This window comes from Parasteatoda tepidariorum, chromosome 11 (genome assembly GCF_982258835.1).
Source record: "Parasteatoda tepidariorum strain Cologne lab strain chromosome 11, Ptep-v5.0, whole genome shotgun sequence".
In the NCBI taxonomy this organism is placed as follows: Eukaryota; Metazoa; Arthropoda; class Arachnida; order Araneae; family Theridiidae; genus Parasteatoda; species Parasteatoda tepidariorum.
In genome coordinates, this window is record NC_141765.1 from 85064782 (window position 1) to 85083086 (window position 18305).

The 18305-nt window shown below is 27.4% G+C and overlaps 1 protein-coding gene across 9 annotated transcripts in view; it reads right to left on the reverse strand.

The window, feature by feature from the left end:
• Positions 1–17775, reverse strand: part of Zwilch (zwilch kinetochore protein) — a 59197-nt gene extending 41422 nt beyond the window's left edge. For 2 of the 9 annotated variants that reach the window (XM_087154822.1, XM_087154821.1), the window contains exons 1-5: positions 17624–17775; positions 14804–14929; positions 10296–10335; positions 3924–4016; positions 890–1083 (exon numbers count right to left, since the gene is read on the reverse strand). In XM_087154822.1, coding sequence (XP_087010948.1) covers positions 890–1083; positions 3924–4016; positions 10296–10335; positions 14804–14929; positions 17624–17760 — 590 coding nt within the window. In that variant the 5' untranslated portion in view covers positions 17761–17775. Of the gene's footprint in view, positions 1–889; positions 1084–3923; positions 4017–10295; positions 10336–14803; positions 14930–17304 lie in introns of all 9 variants that reach the window. The other 7 variants (XM_087154829.1, XM_087154824.1, XM_087154825.1 and 4 more) reach the window with 6 other exon arrangements.
• Between the last annotated feature and the right edge of the window lie 530 nt (positions 17776–18305).

The following is an 18305-nucleotide window of genomic DNA, read 5'->3' on the forward strand; positions in this document are numbered from 1 at the left end:
TAAAGGTGATTATTTATATGAATGTTATAATGGTAAACATTTATTTAATGTGGTAATTATTATTATTCTTTATGCTTGTATTTTCATTAGGGGCATCGGGGCACTGTTAGTTTTGGCTTTGCCACTAACAACAGAAAGGCTCCTGTGTGTTTACAGACAGTGTGTCCCCTGATGAAGTGCTGCTCTGTGAACACACAACTTTATTTAAATTATATTTAAATTATTTTTGAGTAAATTTATATTATTACTAGTTTATATGATTTGAATTTGGTTTTAGCTGCCTTGTGCGCTGTTCCAATTTGAATTTGAATTAATGTAGTTATGGTTATTTTTATTTTTCTACCTCCTGTTTAATTAATTTCACTTAAGAATTTGAATTTACATTTGAATGATTTAAATAAAGTCATCTCTGATTAGAAATAATAAATTGTGAGAATTATAAACGTGAAATTGAAATTCCCTTTTAGTCACATTTTTTACTCACATTATGGACCTGACTAGCAGTCAAATTAAAATTAGATGCAATTCAGATTACATAAAACATATCAATCAATAAGAATATTTTAATTTAGTGAACAATCATAACTAAAATATTTTCATTAAGGGGAACACCACAGTGAAATTTTTTATTTATTTTTAAATCTCATTTTTATATAATGTGAGAATATTTTCTTAGAAGTAAAAGTAGAATCCCATAAAAACTGCATCACTGTAAAATGCATTGAGATATTTCTAGTTCTGAGTTCAAGTCAACAATTTAAAGATAATGTTCTCATATGAGCATAATGTGGAAATATGTACCAAAAAAAAAAAAAAAAAAAAAAAAAAAAAAAAACTATATTTTCTAAGTTTTAGTAGCCTAAAACAAAATTAAGATCTTATTACTTACTTTCCTGTACCAACTGACAGAGGATATATATCATACATCATATTTAATCGTTGTAACACAGATACAGACTGTTTACTCTCTGGAACTGGGCAAAAAAGCTTTTCAAATTGTATCAACAAGGGATTTCCAGCATAAGAGGAAATAGAAGTCTCACAAAATGTTTCGTTCTTTTCCAGCTCAGATGGTTTCTTCAACTACAACAAACATAAACTTTTTACAAAAAAAAAAAAAAAAAAACGTAAAGATAATTAAATGTCTTTACATCTTTAAATTTCTATAATTTTTTTAAAGAAATGTTTTCTAAGTAATTGTTTTTTAGTTTCATTTCAAATTTTTATATGAATGGTAATGAAATAACATTGTAAAATCTAATTAGTAATTGAAATTCATGTTACAAAAACTAAAAGAGACTTAACTATCCCTCATTTTGTACTATTTAGAATCAGGGTTGAAATTTTTTTTTTTTTTGGGGGTTTAAACTAGGTTTTTTTGGTTTGTATAAAACAAAGTGAAAAGTAATACATTATGCTCTGAATGAAAAGTAATTAAGCTATTATAAAGTATAATTATGAAAACTTTTTCAACTATTAATTAATATTAAAAGTTATAATATATACTAAAAAATATCCACTTTTCTTCCAGAAGTATGCTAACAAGATATAAAAGAATTGTAATTGAAAATTTTGAAAATGCTTTTACATTTACGTTATATTTTAACTTAATACAAATTAAAATTTAACATCAAAAAGTTATATTAGTAATACGTTAAAGAATGAATTCCACTTTATATGTCAGAACATATGAAAATGTCAAATCACACTTTAGTATTATTTAATGTCATTAATTAGAAGTACAATTTACAATATATGTATCAATTTATTTAATAAAATGATCATGTCTTTTTTTAATGAATAGAATGATGAGAAGAACTAAAAATGTTTAATGGAATAGGCATGCTTTAGTACTAATGATTAAATAGATAAAGAATAAACTACTTTCTAGAGATTTATTTTAACACAATAAAGCTTTAAACATAATTCTTTTAAATAATGCAACATTAAATAAAATAATATACATTGATAATACTTGAAAGGAATTTTGAATATTTTATAATAGTTTTAAATTCTACTCTATTTATAAAAGCGTTCTATTTAGATTAATAAAAATAAATTGCATACATACAATGAAAATTATTTTACACTGATATCAGAAAGAAATTCTAAAAATAAACTGAATATTAAAATGTAAAATTTGGAAAAGCACTTCATTTTCATTTATGCTTCTGATTGCAATAAGATGTATTGATTAACAAGATTAAAAAACAGAGAAACTTTTCTATAATTTTTAAAACTATCGAAACATGGTCTTGATGATAGTCAGTATTATTTCAAGAATTTTTAGAGAATTAGGACTTAACTTTAAATTTACTCAAATTAAGATTATTTTGATAACATTAAAAAATTACGTATCACATACATTTATTTAAAACGACACAGACTCAGATAAGCTATTTAATTTAAGATAAAAAATTTATCAGAAAATTTACTATTTTTCCATTTATTTATAATAAAGCAAAAATTATTTATATCAATAAGAAAGTTTTTAAAAGATTTTTTCTTTTTAAAGAAAACTAAGTTAGCTAGTCACACCAAAAGGGATTTCTTCTTCAATAGGGCACCTGGCCTTTTGTTCTACACATTTTTCATCTAATCTAATGCATTGCTTTCCTTTTGAAAATGATCATTAGAGGTAGCTTACTGCCGTCAGACAAACATGAAAGAAATGCTGTGATAGTTTTGATAGTTGACCAATGATAGTTTTCCCCCCGTCCTTTTGGTTTAATGTCCTATTTTCAGAAAGGTTGAAACACATGGGAATTTTGTCCATACAGGGTATCTACTACGTTTTAGATTTTCAAATTTATGACTTTCCATGACTAATTCCAAGAATTTTTCATGACTTAACGAAGTTACTATATTCTCCAACAAAAACACAACAATAAATATAAAAAAGCATTATAATAACATTAATTGAAATGATAGGTATAACCAAAACTGTTATGCTATGCATCTTAATATTTATAGACTTTAAATTTAAAAAAGAGTTGATGCAATAAAATAGCTGAAAAGATACAAAAGCAAATAATTTTTTTCTTCTTTTTTTCAGCAGAATTATATTCTAATGATATTTTTTTTTGTTCATTGGAAAGGAAATACTCCTGATTTTTCTGTTCTCATTTTGGAAATAAAAAAAATTCGCCAATGACTGGCTTACTTCGGCTAGAATTTTAAATTGATAAAATAAAAAAAAATAATAAAAAATAAATAACAAAAATTCTGAAATCACAGAACTTTATAAGATAATTTGCTCTAGAAATATTTTTCTTTCATTTTTTGAAAAAATACCATAATTTTTAAAGAACATGATAAAAACATTTCATATTTTAATAAAATATGACTGTGAGTGGGGATTTTGTTACAAATTCAGATATTTGGAACACCATGAAATGGGGGGGGGGGTATTTGTAGTGTACGTAAAGGAAATAACTTTAAGTTTAAACCTCATACTATAAGACGTTCTTTTCTTTCTTTAAATAATCCACCAAAATATCAGAAAATAGAAGCCAAAATAAAAAAATTATTAGGATTAATTGAATTATTAGGATTCCATCTTATTACTTGGAAATTCAATTATTAGTTTTATAGAATGTTTTTTTGACTCACTACACAATGAAAATTAATAACTGATAAATAGTTAAGGTTATGCGGAAAATGGTGATTGATCCTATCTTTTGGCATTAGGTTTAGTTTATGCAATTAAAAAAAATAAGTATGTAATAAAGTTTATTTAGTTAGTAACTAAATAAACTTTATAAGTAGTTAGTTTATTTAGTTTAGTTATTTAGTTAGTATCTTATAATTAACTGTAAAACACTTAAACTTAAAATTTTGAATAGAATGGTGCAATTTAAAATGTTATAAGCAAAATCTAAAAATAAACAAAAAATATGTTGGACAAATTATTGCAAACTTACTTTAGCTGCACAAATTACAAATGTTGATTTAAATGGGCTGTTGGGCTCCAAACAGGGTAGTAAATTGTCTAATAAGAGAACTAAGAATTTACCCTAACATAAAAAAGAAGTGTAAGTTACTTCCATTTTAATCAAGACAACAAACAATAACATTTCATAATGAAAGAGTAAAATATTAAAATTACTTTAAAAATATTATTTGTTCACCAAAAGATAATAGAATATGAAACTATTTTCAACTATAAAAAAAATTTGGAAATAAGACCTGAAATTTGTTTAAAAAGTAGAAAGAAAGAAAATTTTTTTTAAATACAGTAAAAGTCTGTTAAAATAACAATTCAAAACAGCAAATGGAATTGTCATTATAGTGAACTTGTTGTAATAAGCAAGTAAACTTATTCAGTAGAAATATAACAATGAAAAATTTTAAGAAGAAATAGACACTTTTATTTTTACAGACAAATTATTTCAATTAAAACACATATATTTTTTATCAACAGAATGGAGGCTTCACTGAGAAATTTATAAGCTGCAAGGAAAAAATTAAACTGCAACAGCGTTTGACATCATCAATAACGTTGGATATTGATTTCAATAGTTAGCTGTGAAGCTAAGAAAAACAAGGGAGCATCATAGACATGAGAGTAAAATAAAACATATTCTATCAGGGGTCTGTCCAGGGCAAATTTACTACCATTTAGGGGTACCTTCACAAATTCAACTTAAGGAAAAACAATAGTTTCACAAAATACTTTTAAGAAAAGCAAGTTCTATGATCCCCCCCCCCCCAATTCTAAAAATTTCGTTGTTGTTTGTATTCCCATTTGTATTACGCATTTCAATTTGCAATAGAACTGTTCCCACGAATTGCTATTATGAAGCAGTAGAAGAATTTGCTTTCCACACAGTTTGTAAAAAAAGGGCTTTTCCTCCCCATGCCTGACTGAAAGCTTGTCGGGATCCTGAAACTCCAAGGGAGAAAAGGAGCGTCAGCTACTCCATTCCTAATGAGGAATCTGCATGCTTTTTTGTGTGTGTTTAAAATGAAACATTGCGCCATTTTATAAAGATAGACACCAATTTCAGACCGGTGCGATAACTCGTTATTTTGTTATTAATAGTTAAAATCGCTCGATTAGCCCCATCCCCTAAATCGCTGCTAGGTTTCCCATCCGCTCTGATGACGTCACAATACAGTACAACCACGACTCCCATCATGATTTGAAACGCCGAAAGCATATGCCGCACCGAGTATGAATTCTGAAAAATGGCTCCAAGCAAAAGCTACAAGTGTTGCATTGTACTATGTGCAATAGTTCTATGTTAAACACGCCAAATAAATTATTTTTTAGGGTACTAAAAAGAGAAAAAAGACAAATTTGATGCAAAGCCATCAAAAGCAATGGAAAAAAATCACAAATTGTCTGCAATTACTCCATTATACTGTTGCTAAGACCATTTTACAGTAACTTGATTATAATTTAATTCGATAAGATTGTTTTTCTGATTGATAAGCTTCTCTGAATGAATAATTCCTTATATTGAATTAAAATGTTTATGAAATGCTGTTCAGATCACTTTCTTTCTTTCTTTTTTTAATTCTTTAATATGAAAGGATTTTATTCTTAGAGAACAGTGGTGTACAGGTTTTTTTTTTAAAGTTAAAAAATAATTTTATCTAGCAGAAAAAATTATCAAAGTTAAAATAAAAAATGAAATCCCCAGAACCATTCCGGATTTAAAAATTGCTCTGGTGGAAGAATGGGAGGGTCTTCCACAAGTCCTCCTTAACTCCCTTATTAACAGCATGCATACTCGTTGTGCATGCTGTCTGTCCGTCAGGGGTGACCATACACCATACTAGAGGCAACACACACTGTACAAGCCTTACTTTTATTGTCATCTTTTATCCTTAAGTTCAGACTACATTGGATTTATTGGCAATAGGTCTTGCCAGTGAATGGCACTTTCATTTTTGTTTTGCATACTTTATTATCATGGAATAAGCTATATCCATACAAAATTTCATTTATTTATATTCAGTAATTTTGGAGATATTTGGGAAAATGTCTTCCATTTTGTTGACCAGGGTACCGTAATTTATGAAGAAACGCCGCACCTATCATAAACACCGCACTTGTGATAATGAGACTTAAAAGAAAAAAAAAACACGGTAAACGCCGTACCCATAATAACGATTTAGCGGCAAAAGTGAATATATAACATTAATTCCTTATAAATACTACTAATGTTTTAAATTAAAATTTATAAATGTATAATTATAATAAAATCAAGAATGTTATCTGCTATTGTTTATTTTGGACAAACTGCTCAGAACAACATGTTACAATCGGCTGTTGGTGCCATCATTAGGTAAAAAATTTAAATAACTATATTTATATTACTTTAATATAAATGATTTTTTTACATTACAGTATAGGACCCAAAATTCGACACTCACGGGACCGACGAAATTCCGTATTTCGGATCTTTTCCGGAAATTCCCTTATGGCGCCCGTATATTACGATAATTCAATTACGCTGTTAATTTCAGAAAAACCAATAAATTTAGCTAAGTTTCAATTGTAGATTTTGATGGGGTGAATTTAAACTGTCCCATCTTTAGAAATTTCATTAATTAAAATAATAATCAATAAGATATAATCAAGAAGAAATAATCCGAAGGATAAATAATTCAAGATGAAATAATCCGAAAAAGAAATAATCGTTTCTTCTTCAGAGCGAGACCATTGTTCTCGTTTTTTCTTTTACATAACATTTTGTTTTAACAAAAGATGCTCACCTCGGAAAAAAAAGCTAACAAGGAACTACAAAAAAAGTAACAATTAATGGCAAGAAACTAACAATGAATAACTACAAAAAAGAAGCAAACAACTAATAATGATAAAAAAAAAACAAGTTAACAAGTGTAACAAAAAAAGTAACAGTTAATAAGCAATAAAAAGATAAATAAATCGAATTAAAAAAAAAAGCAGCAAAAGGGATATAATTCATTTTGTACACCAAGTGAGAAAGAAGTTTCAATGTCAAAAGGGTGTGGCTAATTTATAGTCAAACAGAAGAGGGAAATGTGGGGGGACAAACCAGTAAAGCACTTGCACAGCTGTCAAGATTGATTCATCAGTTTCTCCCAACTTGCATTTCTTTATTTTGCTCATTAGAAATGCAGATGTTTTTACTTTTTAATTTCACTTTATTTTTAACTGCTTTAGGAACCGATGTTTTGTTTGACATGGATTGATTATTTTTTCTCTTCATGTTTTTATTTTTAAAAGACAAAATATAATTACTTACTTCAAGAGAAAAAAATTCCAAATAAAAAGAAAATATGACTGATTTTTTCCCCCCGCTTATCATTAAAATTTCGTTAAAAAAAAAAATTGGTCGGATTAAGTGCCGAATTTCGAGTTCCATACTGTACTACATATTTACATTTTATAAATACTTTTTTTAATTTTATTTATTTATTTTTTGGAAATATACCTGTTTTATTTAAATATGAAGATATCAGTTTCGCGTCCATAACAACGATGTATAAATATTAGCAAATTCTAAAAAGAAAACTTTCCGCAATTTAATTTCTCCACAAAGCACGTTGTAACAAAGTGAGAAAAAATGTGAAAGAGCTATCAACCACGCGGTTTGGCGCGAACTAGATCGAGAGCAACCCACTTTCTTTAAGGGGTTTGGGTTATCAATAGTGGTGCCACCTTTTGCCATAATTCGCAACTATTTTGATTAAAATTATTTTTTTCTTTGAAAAATGTAAAATTTATTTTTAAAATATCGTAAACGCCGCAATTAAAATTTTAAAACTTTTAAACTCGTGAACGCCGCGGCGTTTCTTCCATAAATTACGGTATATATATAAGATATAAACATGAAAGAAAAACAATTTTTTAAAACTGCAATTCAAATTAAAACGCTTTTGTAACACTTTTCTCAAAAGGAAGCTTTGATTTAACTCCTCCCGTTTGCTGAGTTACTATACTTTGACGTCATAAGCAAACCCCGCCTCATTTTGTGTCACGTGAAGTTAGTTTCGTTTTGGGCTAATTTTAAGTTATGTTTTTTTTAAAAATTCAGGTCAGTTTTTTAAATTCTGAATTGATTTTAGAGTTTTAGGATATAGATAATTTAAAATAAGCAACATTCTGCGATTTCCCAACGCATGCAGGTTCCTCATAGAAGTGGAAGAAAACGCGTACCATGCAAACCCCGCTCTTGTTGCAATCTATGGAGAAGAGTTCTTCTGTCTTCTACAAATACGTAGCACGTGTTTGGTCAGTTAGTGGGGCGTGGTAAGTCTAACCTATCGCTTATGCCATATTAAAGCAAGCTTTTTTTCCTTAGAAAATGACTATCTCCTTTGTAAAGTTCACAGGAAGTTGAAATTTGAACTATTATTTTAAACATTATTTTAAATTTATTCTAATAGACCTTTATTTTTTTAATGAAATTTTTTTTTCTCTGTGAAACTTTTTTCAGTATGACCCAGTCGAAAATGTTCTCATAATGAAGATAACTTTTAGTGCTAGTATTGTTAAATGTATGTTTTTATTAAATTCAAGTTAAAATTTAACTACGGACAATAATTTTTAAATTTGGATACAATTTTAAACCCAAAATTTTACAATAGAAAAATTGTTTTTGAATGTATGGGAAAAATATACATAGAAGTTTACCAGTTATTAATGATTTTTATTTGTAATGATAACTTTTGAAAATAATTACATATTTTACCATATTTTTGAGTTGAACTTTTAATATCATTTTTAATTTTCACAAAATAGGTACCTCTTGAAAAAAAACATAGAGACCCCTGTCCATTGAAGCATGTGGAAGTGTGGCACACTCAGGTTATATTATAGTCAGGAAAGGTTATGATTATAAGAAGGAAATAAGGTGGAATGATGTTCACTTTTCTGTATTAACAGAACTGAATAAAAATGCCTTTCATTTATCTCTTTTTAGTATAATATTGGTCACTTAAAGAGCAGAAAATGTATTTTCCTAAAGAAAAATCACTGCAATAGAACACTGGCAATTATTCACTCATTATAAACAAACAAAATTTATATTAGCATTTGGATGGTGACTTGAAAGCTTGTCAGAATAACGAATGTATCATAATATGCTCTACTAGTTACAAGCTTTTACAGCATGTTTTATTTTAACATTTCTTTGAGAAATATTAAATTACAACTAACAACAAAGCAAGTAAAGAAAAAATGATTAAGCACAACTAATCCATTGTTGTGGGTAATGATTTTATATTCCACAACAATGAAATTAGAACTTATAAGTGAAAAATTAATATAGATTTTTGTAAAATAGTTTTACTACTTTCACACTTTTTTAATTTTAGCGTCTGCATTAAATAAGCGATCGATATAAGTAGATAGATTTGAAAAAATTTCATTTCTATAAACAGCAAATCTGTTAAAAGAAATAGAACAAATCCTCAAATCTTTTCCTTCACAGAATTCCTATTTTTTTCAACACTGGCTATCACACAGATTGTCATAAAATATCTCCATCGCTATTCTGCAGACTTCTGACAACAGAGCCACTTTACAGAAACTGATTGCCTTTAACCTAAAATAACACATTGCCATGGGCACCACCAGGCAAATGCACACTGGGTAGTGGCAACCCTTAAAAAATACATGTGACGGGTAAACCAGGCGATAGCAGTTAGCCTTAAAAAAAATAATAATAACTGTAGGGTATACCACGCAAGTGTAATCGAATAATGGTATTCATAAGCCTTGATAATTCTGATTGCTAAAAACAATAATAAGCATTTTCCTAATACTTAAATTTTTTCCGATCTTTTATAAGAAAAAACTTAATATCAAGAACTAAAAATTCTTTATAAGAAAAAACAAAAAACAAACATGATCTCATAACAATTGTAGTTGCCATGATTATCAAAACAAAAATAAAAATAGGAAAAGTCATGTGAATAGAACCCACTCTGTGATTGGTCAAAATTTGCTTTGGCACAACAGCAAAAAGAATTTTATTTATCGACTGATCAGTGTAATAGACACTCTGATTCTTCTCTCAAAGATGAGTCTTTAATACAATAGCATAAGATGATAAAACAGTATGTATTAGAAGCTTCTTAATAGACTCATTCTGACAATTGTAGTAATACAATGTTAAACTTTGCAAAAATTTTTTTCACACAGATTTTTTGTGAAAATTCATCAAAATTAATATCAATTCCAAGAGTTTATTAAAAGTTGTGTGGTAGAAATAAACTTATTCTTTCTAAACTAGATTCTAAAGTTTTCTTGATAAACAAATTCAGCCTTATTAATTTAAAAAAATAATGATACATACCCTGAATAGAGTATTGCTCACAGGATTATTCCAAGTAACACTAAAAAAATAAATTGTGGAATATAGATAAGTTATTGTGCATAATGCTAAAAAATAATATTGAGAAATAATGTTCACCACATTAATCATTTAAATTCTATTAAATTTATGTTGCAACAAATAGTTGATATAATATGATTTCATTTTGCTGGACAAAAAAACTTAGCAGTGAAAAGTTTTAAAGAAATGTACAAAATTGATTTAATAATAAGATGAATATCTAACAAATGTTTTATCAGTAATATAGATAATTTAGTATATGAAAGTGAAAAATCGATTTATGATACATAAATTTTAACAAAGCTGCAGTTATTTCTCAAATGATCAAGATTTCAACAACTATCTTTTTTAAACTCTCCACTCTGATTAGGGGCTCTCAAACTTAAGTCGGATTGAAAGGTAAAAATGCACCATTTACATGTGTCATAAGTTTATCAGATAAAATGTCATTTTTAAAAAAAAATATAAATAGAGATTTCATTATTTGTTTGAAAATAAATGATTTGTTCTGTTTTTCTTTAATATCAAAAAGAATAATGGCCATACTTGATTCTTTCACTTGTAGAAAACAAGAAATCAAATATATAGTTTGAATGACAAAACATTATATTTAATACATATACAGTCGGCAAAAAAAAAAAGATATCACCCTGAATAACTTTCGTTCTAATGATCGGATTTTCACGAACTAAGTATTAATCTTAATGGTTCCTGGGGGTGACCTCAAATATGCTAATTAATTAGTGCTAACTATTAATTAAGTTACGAAATCAGACACAAAAACGTACTTTCTCTGAATAAACATATATTTTTTCTTACATATTTGGATTCTTAACCTTCAAAATATAGGGGGTAGCCACAATCTGGGAAATATGGTCCTCATAGTTTGGTCAGGAGAGCGATCCAAAGTTCGTACCCCTTAATGTTAATTTCACTTTTTACGTTTTTAGTCATATTTTAAAAACTAATAAAGCAATTCGAAGAAAATTTCACCCAGTCATAAAACTCATTTACCCAAAGATAATTTCACGAAAAAAATAATTTTTAATAATTGTTAATTATTTTTTATTATTTAATAAAATTAGGGATGAAAAATTTTTGAATTATAAGGTATGAATTTTTTTATACCATATTAATCTACATATTTTTCAATTGAAAAATCTAAAGTTTCAACTGTTTTTATTTATTAGAAGCTGAGAAAAATTAAAATTAATTATTTTTAAAAAAATAATTTGGCGACAATGAAGAAATGATTAAATGGAGCGATTAATATTAAAATGTGATAAACTTGCGAGGAACTTGACTTCGCGCGCTTAGCATAAAATTTCATTCATATTTTTTTCGCTACTGATCGTTTGCTTATCTTTTCATTTTTATTTTTTTAAGCTATAAAATACGATGTTTCTTCTTTAGTCGTCTAAAATTCTATTTGCAATTTAGTAAAGAAATTTGAATAAAACATTTTATTGAATAAAATACATTTTATTCAGAGAATGTGGAGTTTTATAAAAGCATGCTTCTGATAGAATATGATTATACAACAGATTGTGCTTCTTTAATGTGATTTTTTTTTCTTTTTTTTTCTCAATAACTGATAAAATTTCAATAATATACATACGAATGAATAAATTTGGAATAAAATATTCATCAATTTCTTGAATATATATTTTATAAATATTAATAAAAATACGCAGTCAACATTTTTAAGCATCTCTCACAACATCGCAAATTTCTCAAAATCTTATAGGGTAAAGTAACCAGTGAAGGAATACTTAAGCTTAGCTTGTCTTTAAAAAAAAATCATAAAAATTTCAAAATTTGTAATTTTAGCTAAATGACGTATTTGTTATTAAATGCATGTCGACATATTTGTTATTAAATGCAAATTATGTAAAAAAAATTTAGATAACTTACATAATATTGTTTTAAGCTTTTGGTGGTTTAAATAATAAGTAGTAAGATAACCAAGTGAAGGAACAGTTCTTAAATTGAATAAACACTAAATTTTCCAATGAATGAACACTTAATTTTGAGAATGTTTGATGCTCGTTAGGAATCCTTAGGCCATACAGATATCTGTCGCCCTGTAGATGCCTGAATTGACTGATGTTAACACAGGCGGGCATTAGGAAAAAAAAATCTTTTAAGTTTTCGTGCCCCCATTTCAGTATCTTAAGGGCCTTACGAGCTCTGTTTAAAAAGAGAGTATCATATCAGATATATATCTATATATATCTGATATATATATATATATATCTGATATATATATATATATATATATATATATATATATATCTGATATATATATATATATATATATATATATATATATATATATATATATATATATATATATATCTGATATATATATAACAAAAATAATCATAGTAGCAGTATTTGGTGGTAAATGTAGCTTATCGTAATTGAAGAATATGCTGTGCGACATTTTATGGTGAATTTGCAAACGTAAGTTTCAGAATGTATCGAAACATGTGGATGCTATTTGCTAATCATTTTTATCCAAAGATAACCATGTAACGTAAATATCTAGCAAAATGAAGCAATTTTTTAAACAATGAATCATACAATATGCAACATATTATTTCAATATCTTATTCTTAAACATAACATATTTCAATGTTTTTAAAATGCCACTAAACATTCAGCAATTCATTGAGTTATAGAAAAAAGAAATCGTAAATTACAGAAAACCTTGTGAATGCGCATTAGAATTACTATACAATCTACATTTTATTTTTCATGCACTTTTTTTTTCTTCAAACTTTCATGCCTAGAAGACTCGATTAAAGCTGTAAAAATCATTATCCCTAAAATTTTGTATATAGCTATTATAAGTTTTGTTAATTTGATTTTAGTATGAAATCCTCGAATAAACATAGCAAAAATAGCATAATCTAAATAATATCAGATAAAAAGTTCATGTATTTAAATTCTGAAAACTTATAAATCGATTCAAATTTTCTTTTCAAAAGAGATTAAAATAATTTTTTATTTTATTTATTTATTTATTTTTTTTGCTTTTTGGACATAAATGAACTTAAAAATTGTCTATTGCCTAGAAACTTCGAGGTGTTTTCTATTAACTATTAATTAAACCTCTCAGAGCAATCACAAAACATTATTTCAATTTTTTTACAGTCAGAAATTGGTTGCCTAGCAACCTAGTAAAATTAAGCGTTTCTCTTTTGAATCAGTCAAGGGTTATCTTAAAATATTTATTTGCGCAGGCGACTTTTTTTGGCGGTTTTCTGGACTATCGCCAAATATATAAACCTTTATTGCAACCCAATTTACGATCCAATTGTTTTAAAATTTTGTCTACCCCCCCTAATTCAAGTGTCTAGATTCCAAATATGTAAAAAAAAATATATGTTTATTCAGAGAAAGTACGTTTTTGTGTCTGATTTCGTAACTTAATTAATAGTTAGCACTAATTAATTAGCATATTTGAGGTCACCCCCAGGAACCATTAAGATTGACACTTAGTTCGTGAAAATCGGATCATTAGAACGAAAGTTATTCAGGGTGATATCTTTTTTTTTTTGCGGACTGTACATGTAATTATGACTGCCATATACACAAATTTAAAGAGAAAAATGAGGTTATTCTGATCCAGCATAGAGAGATTATATTTAGCTGTCATTTGAATAGCGTAGTTTGACATAAATTTGTTTCGTTGAATAATGACGATGATTTCCTTTAATCACACAATCTATCAAGGCCTGACCTTAAAGGTTACAAAAAATTGTTACTCAGTGTTTTTTTGTTACACACCAAATGTGAAAAATCATAAAATTTTTTTTTCCTTCAAATATATATATTTTTAAATTTTAAACTTAAAAATATATTTAATATTTTTCTTAATTTGAAACAGGCTCTACCTTTCATGGAGCACTGGGAAAAATTTTAGGCCAAGCATAGTTTGAGAATTACTGCTACAGAGTTAAATTATAGATCATTGTTTTTTCTTAGCTAAATGCTTTTTTAAAACACAATGAAATTTTTGGCACTTTAGCCAAACATTTTCAATATGATCTGAATATTAGATTTTTTTTGGAAGACATTGTACTTGATTTTATTAAACAATTCATAATTAAATTTTAAATGAAACATTTGAAAACTAGAAGTTTCATACTTATCTATAATTTGTTATAGTTGCTAAATCATTAAGAGTTTTAGAACAATGGTAAACATAGCAGCTAACAGGTATAATAATTTCTAATTATAAGAAAGCCTAATTTTCGCTAACAATCGTTAAAGTTCATAAATAAAGGTTAAAAGTTAATAATTAAATATTTTGAAAATATTTTACCATTAACTGGAGTTAGTATGTTATGAAAAATTTCTGGAAGAAAAATATTGTTCAAGTGTATTTGATAACACAAATTTTTAAGAAAATAAGAGGATACAAAAATACATATGCAGGTAAAAAAAGTTAACTTCATTACTTAGCAATTATTGATCTTAATTCTTCATAGCATGAATTTTGAAGTTCCATCATAGATTCTTCATTTTGGGAGTCTTTAAAATCAGAATTCCTTCTTTCCTTAAACATTTTCTTTCCTGCAAAATAACTGGTGAAGTTAAGAAAATTGTAGTACAATGAAATCAGCTAAAACAATATCGATTTAAAGTCAAAACTCGTGAGTCACAGTCAGGATTTGCCCGAGTGGGCCACACTTGAAAAAGAAAAATTCATCTTTATATCCACCAAGAGGGTTATTCTTATCATTTCCAATAAGTTTTCTTTACAAATATCAATTTATTGTTTGATAAATGCAATAAAGATAAAAATGATAAAAGAAAAGAGAGATCAACGATGAGGGTTAAGAAATATAATAAAAATTTTTATTTACTGCCAATAAGCTGCAAGTACATAGAACTCATTAAATAAGTTTAAAATATACAGAAAATACGAGGAAAATATAAAGATTTTTTAAAGGAAGAAAAGAAAAAAATTAAAATTTTTCGAAAAAAATATTCAAAAATTTAAATAAATTAAAAAGCTGGAAAACAAAATAAGGAAAATATCATCGATATAAAAATCTTGTCATCAGCTCATACGACTACATCTGAACACTCTCTTTTTTCAGATACAATCTTGTGAGTTTATGACGAGATTATATCTGTTCCTTATTTTGTCCCCAACAATCCAATTTTTCAATTTGTTTTTCTTTTTATCCTTATTCAAAACTTCATATTTTTTCTTACATATTTTTCTCTATGTTTTGTATACACACACATAGATATATAAATATATAATGAAATTTTTACAAAGTGTAATAATCTGCCACTTTTATTCATATTCTTTGCAATCTGATCTTTCAAATTTTAAAAAATTATTTGAAAAATCAAAATAGTTTAATCAAATGCATTCTAATGAAACATGCCAAACAAAAAAAACATATGCTACATTTAAATTAAGTAATGAAAAAATTATATTTCGTATGAAATGGTTTTTGTTGGTTATTATTATAGAAATATTAAAAAAATCATTCAAAATTTACAAAAACATTTATATTTAAGAATAATCAGAATATAAACTTCTAGCGTAAAACTTGCAAAATTAGTGTGCTGCTATAAAAGAAAACATTCTCTTTATTAAAAAGGTGCGAGAGTCTCTACTGCTTCTGTTTTATCCAAGAAACTTGAAATCACAAAGGTGTTGTTAAAAATTGTATAGGGATTATCATGGCATAAAAAATGCGTAATTAGCTCGAGATTTATAAACTGCTTAACTTGTACAAAAAATAACATGCACATCACTCCGCAGGCAGTGGGAATACAACTGTAGAGCTACAGAGATGATTTCCTTGTTCTAAAAGGATCATTTTTGGTTATGAACTTAACACAAGCCTATATTTTTTTAAATTTAAATTTGTTTCAAGAGTTTTTATAGAGATTTTTTTTTACAGTGACATTACGGGTGAACTTTACGTTACGTTTGCCGAGCAAGAACTACAAGACCTAGAAAATGGAAACTAAGAAGTCTTACAAAATATTCAAGGAATACAATGTAATAAAAAAAAATTGGGTTGTTAGTATAAGAATTATCAACTGTTAAATTTGAATTAATAGCATCGGACACAAACACAGAGATGAAATTTGATGTGTTGAGATGTTTAATTTCATTTAGAATGCAATTGTTTTTAAAATTCTAATTTGTTTTAAAGTTAAAAATTGGATCAAATGGAAAAAGCTAAAAATGATCAACACAACTTTTATGTAATAGGTATTATAAGAATAGCTTGAAATTAAATCCTGTATAACATCTAACAAAAAGTTTTGTTTTTCTCATCAAATTAAAAAAAACAAACTTTTAAAATTTTATTTTTATACAGAATTTTAAAATCAGAATAATATTCATATTATTAAAGAGTCACTTTAAGCATTCTTACTTCACACTATTTGATTATCAAAATTAGTATGCTATTTGTAATCATGAATCCAATATGTAATTTGTGGAAGGGTAAATGTTTTGTATGTGATTATTAATTTAGTAGTATTAGTACAATTTTATTATATTTCAGAAGTTCTTTAAGTAATTATAAAATTAGGTTTTTCTATACCTATTTAAATAGAATATTGAAGAACAAGCTTTTTTTTTCATAACGCGAACTTAACTATTTGGTATGAATTTTTAAGGAAGGAAAGAAATTCAATCAGATCTATTATGTAGTACGCTCTCCTTTTTGAATGTTTGAGAAAGGGAAGACCTCTTTACAGGCTTCAAACAATTGTTGCTTCTTAGTTTCCAAGTATTTAAAAGTAACATAATAAATAACTTTGAAATGATTAATATTACTTAAACCAGATAATTATTAAAGAATAATATAAAAAAATTATTTTAAAATTTTTTATAATATATAATATTTATAGAAAAAAATTTGCCTTCTTCTGTTTTACAAAAAAACAAAGATTTATAATTCAAATTTAGGAGATAGCCTACATCAAATCACTTGACCAGTGGTTAGTTACTTGCTTATGTATCCAATATTATCCATTAATGTCTAATGCTAATTATAATATACAAGCAATATAAATACGTGTTAGATAGAAATAATAAGATAAGACCTTCCAAAAAAGATATAAACATGGGTTAATAATATTTCCCATGTTTTTTTTTTTTATCAAGCGTTGATAAAAACTATTTTTTAATACCCAATTCTGTCTACAAACCCCTTTTCTAACAAGAAATTCTTAAGCTTTTTGAAATCGTGTCCTTTTTTCCTTTATTGCACCTCTATTTCAATTCAACCCAAACTTACTTAATTGAAATTATTTTCAAAGCGTGATTAAAAGACCAAGGCATCAATATCCAAATAAATATTGGCGCCAAATCATTTGTGGATTGTAGAAGAGTGCGACGAGTTCTTTGCATTAGCTTATAGCTCTGTATTTCCATTAATGGAGCTTACTGTAGAGGCTTCATAGATGGCGTAAAGTTGTAGAGAAGGTCAGAAGTGGTTTGTAGCTTAGAAGAATTTGTAGAGGGAGTGGAGTTTGTTACGAGGATTGGCGAATGTCTGGGAAACATCTCTGAGGATGATCCGAAGACGTGTAATCACAATTTTAATCCTCTGCAGAGGTGATGACACCTCCGATTCGGTAGCCCAACGATCTGTACGTAAAGTCGAGCACTTTACGGTACAACAGGACCAACACCGCACGCACTCGGTCCCTGCGCAGATTAATCCAAGTGGTCACCCACCAGCACACTGACCACAGCCAGTGATGCTTTACTTCGATGATCTACTGGGAACTGTGTCTTAACGATCAATCCAGTGCGGGACGCTAAGAAAATGGCTAATTTTTCGGCTGTAAAGACAGATGCATTCGGAGGAAGCTGACCTGAGATCAGGGCAGTAACTACGCCGGGGCAGTCGGGGCACCACCCCGGGGCCCCGACGGTCAAGGGGGCCCCATATGAAGGGACCACGCGACATTTTT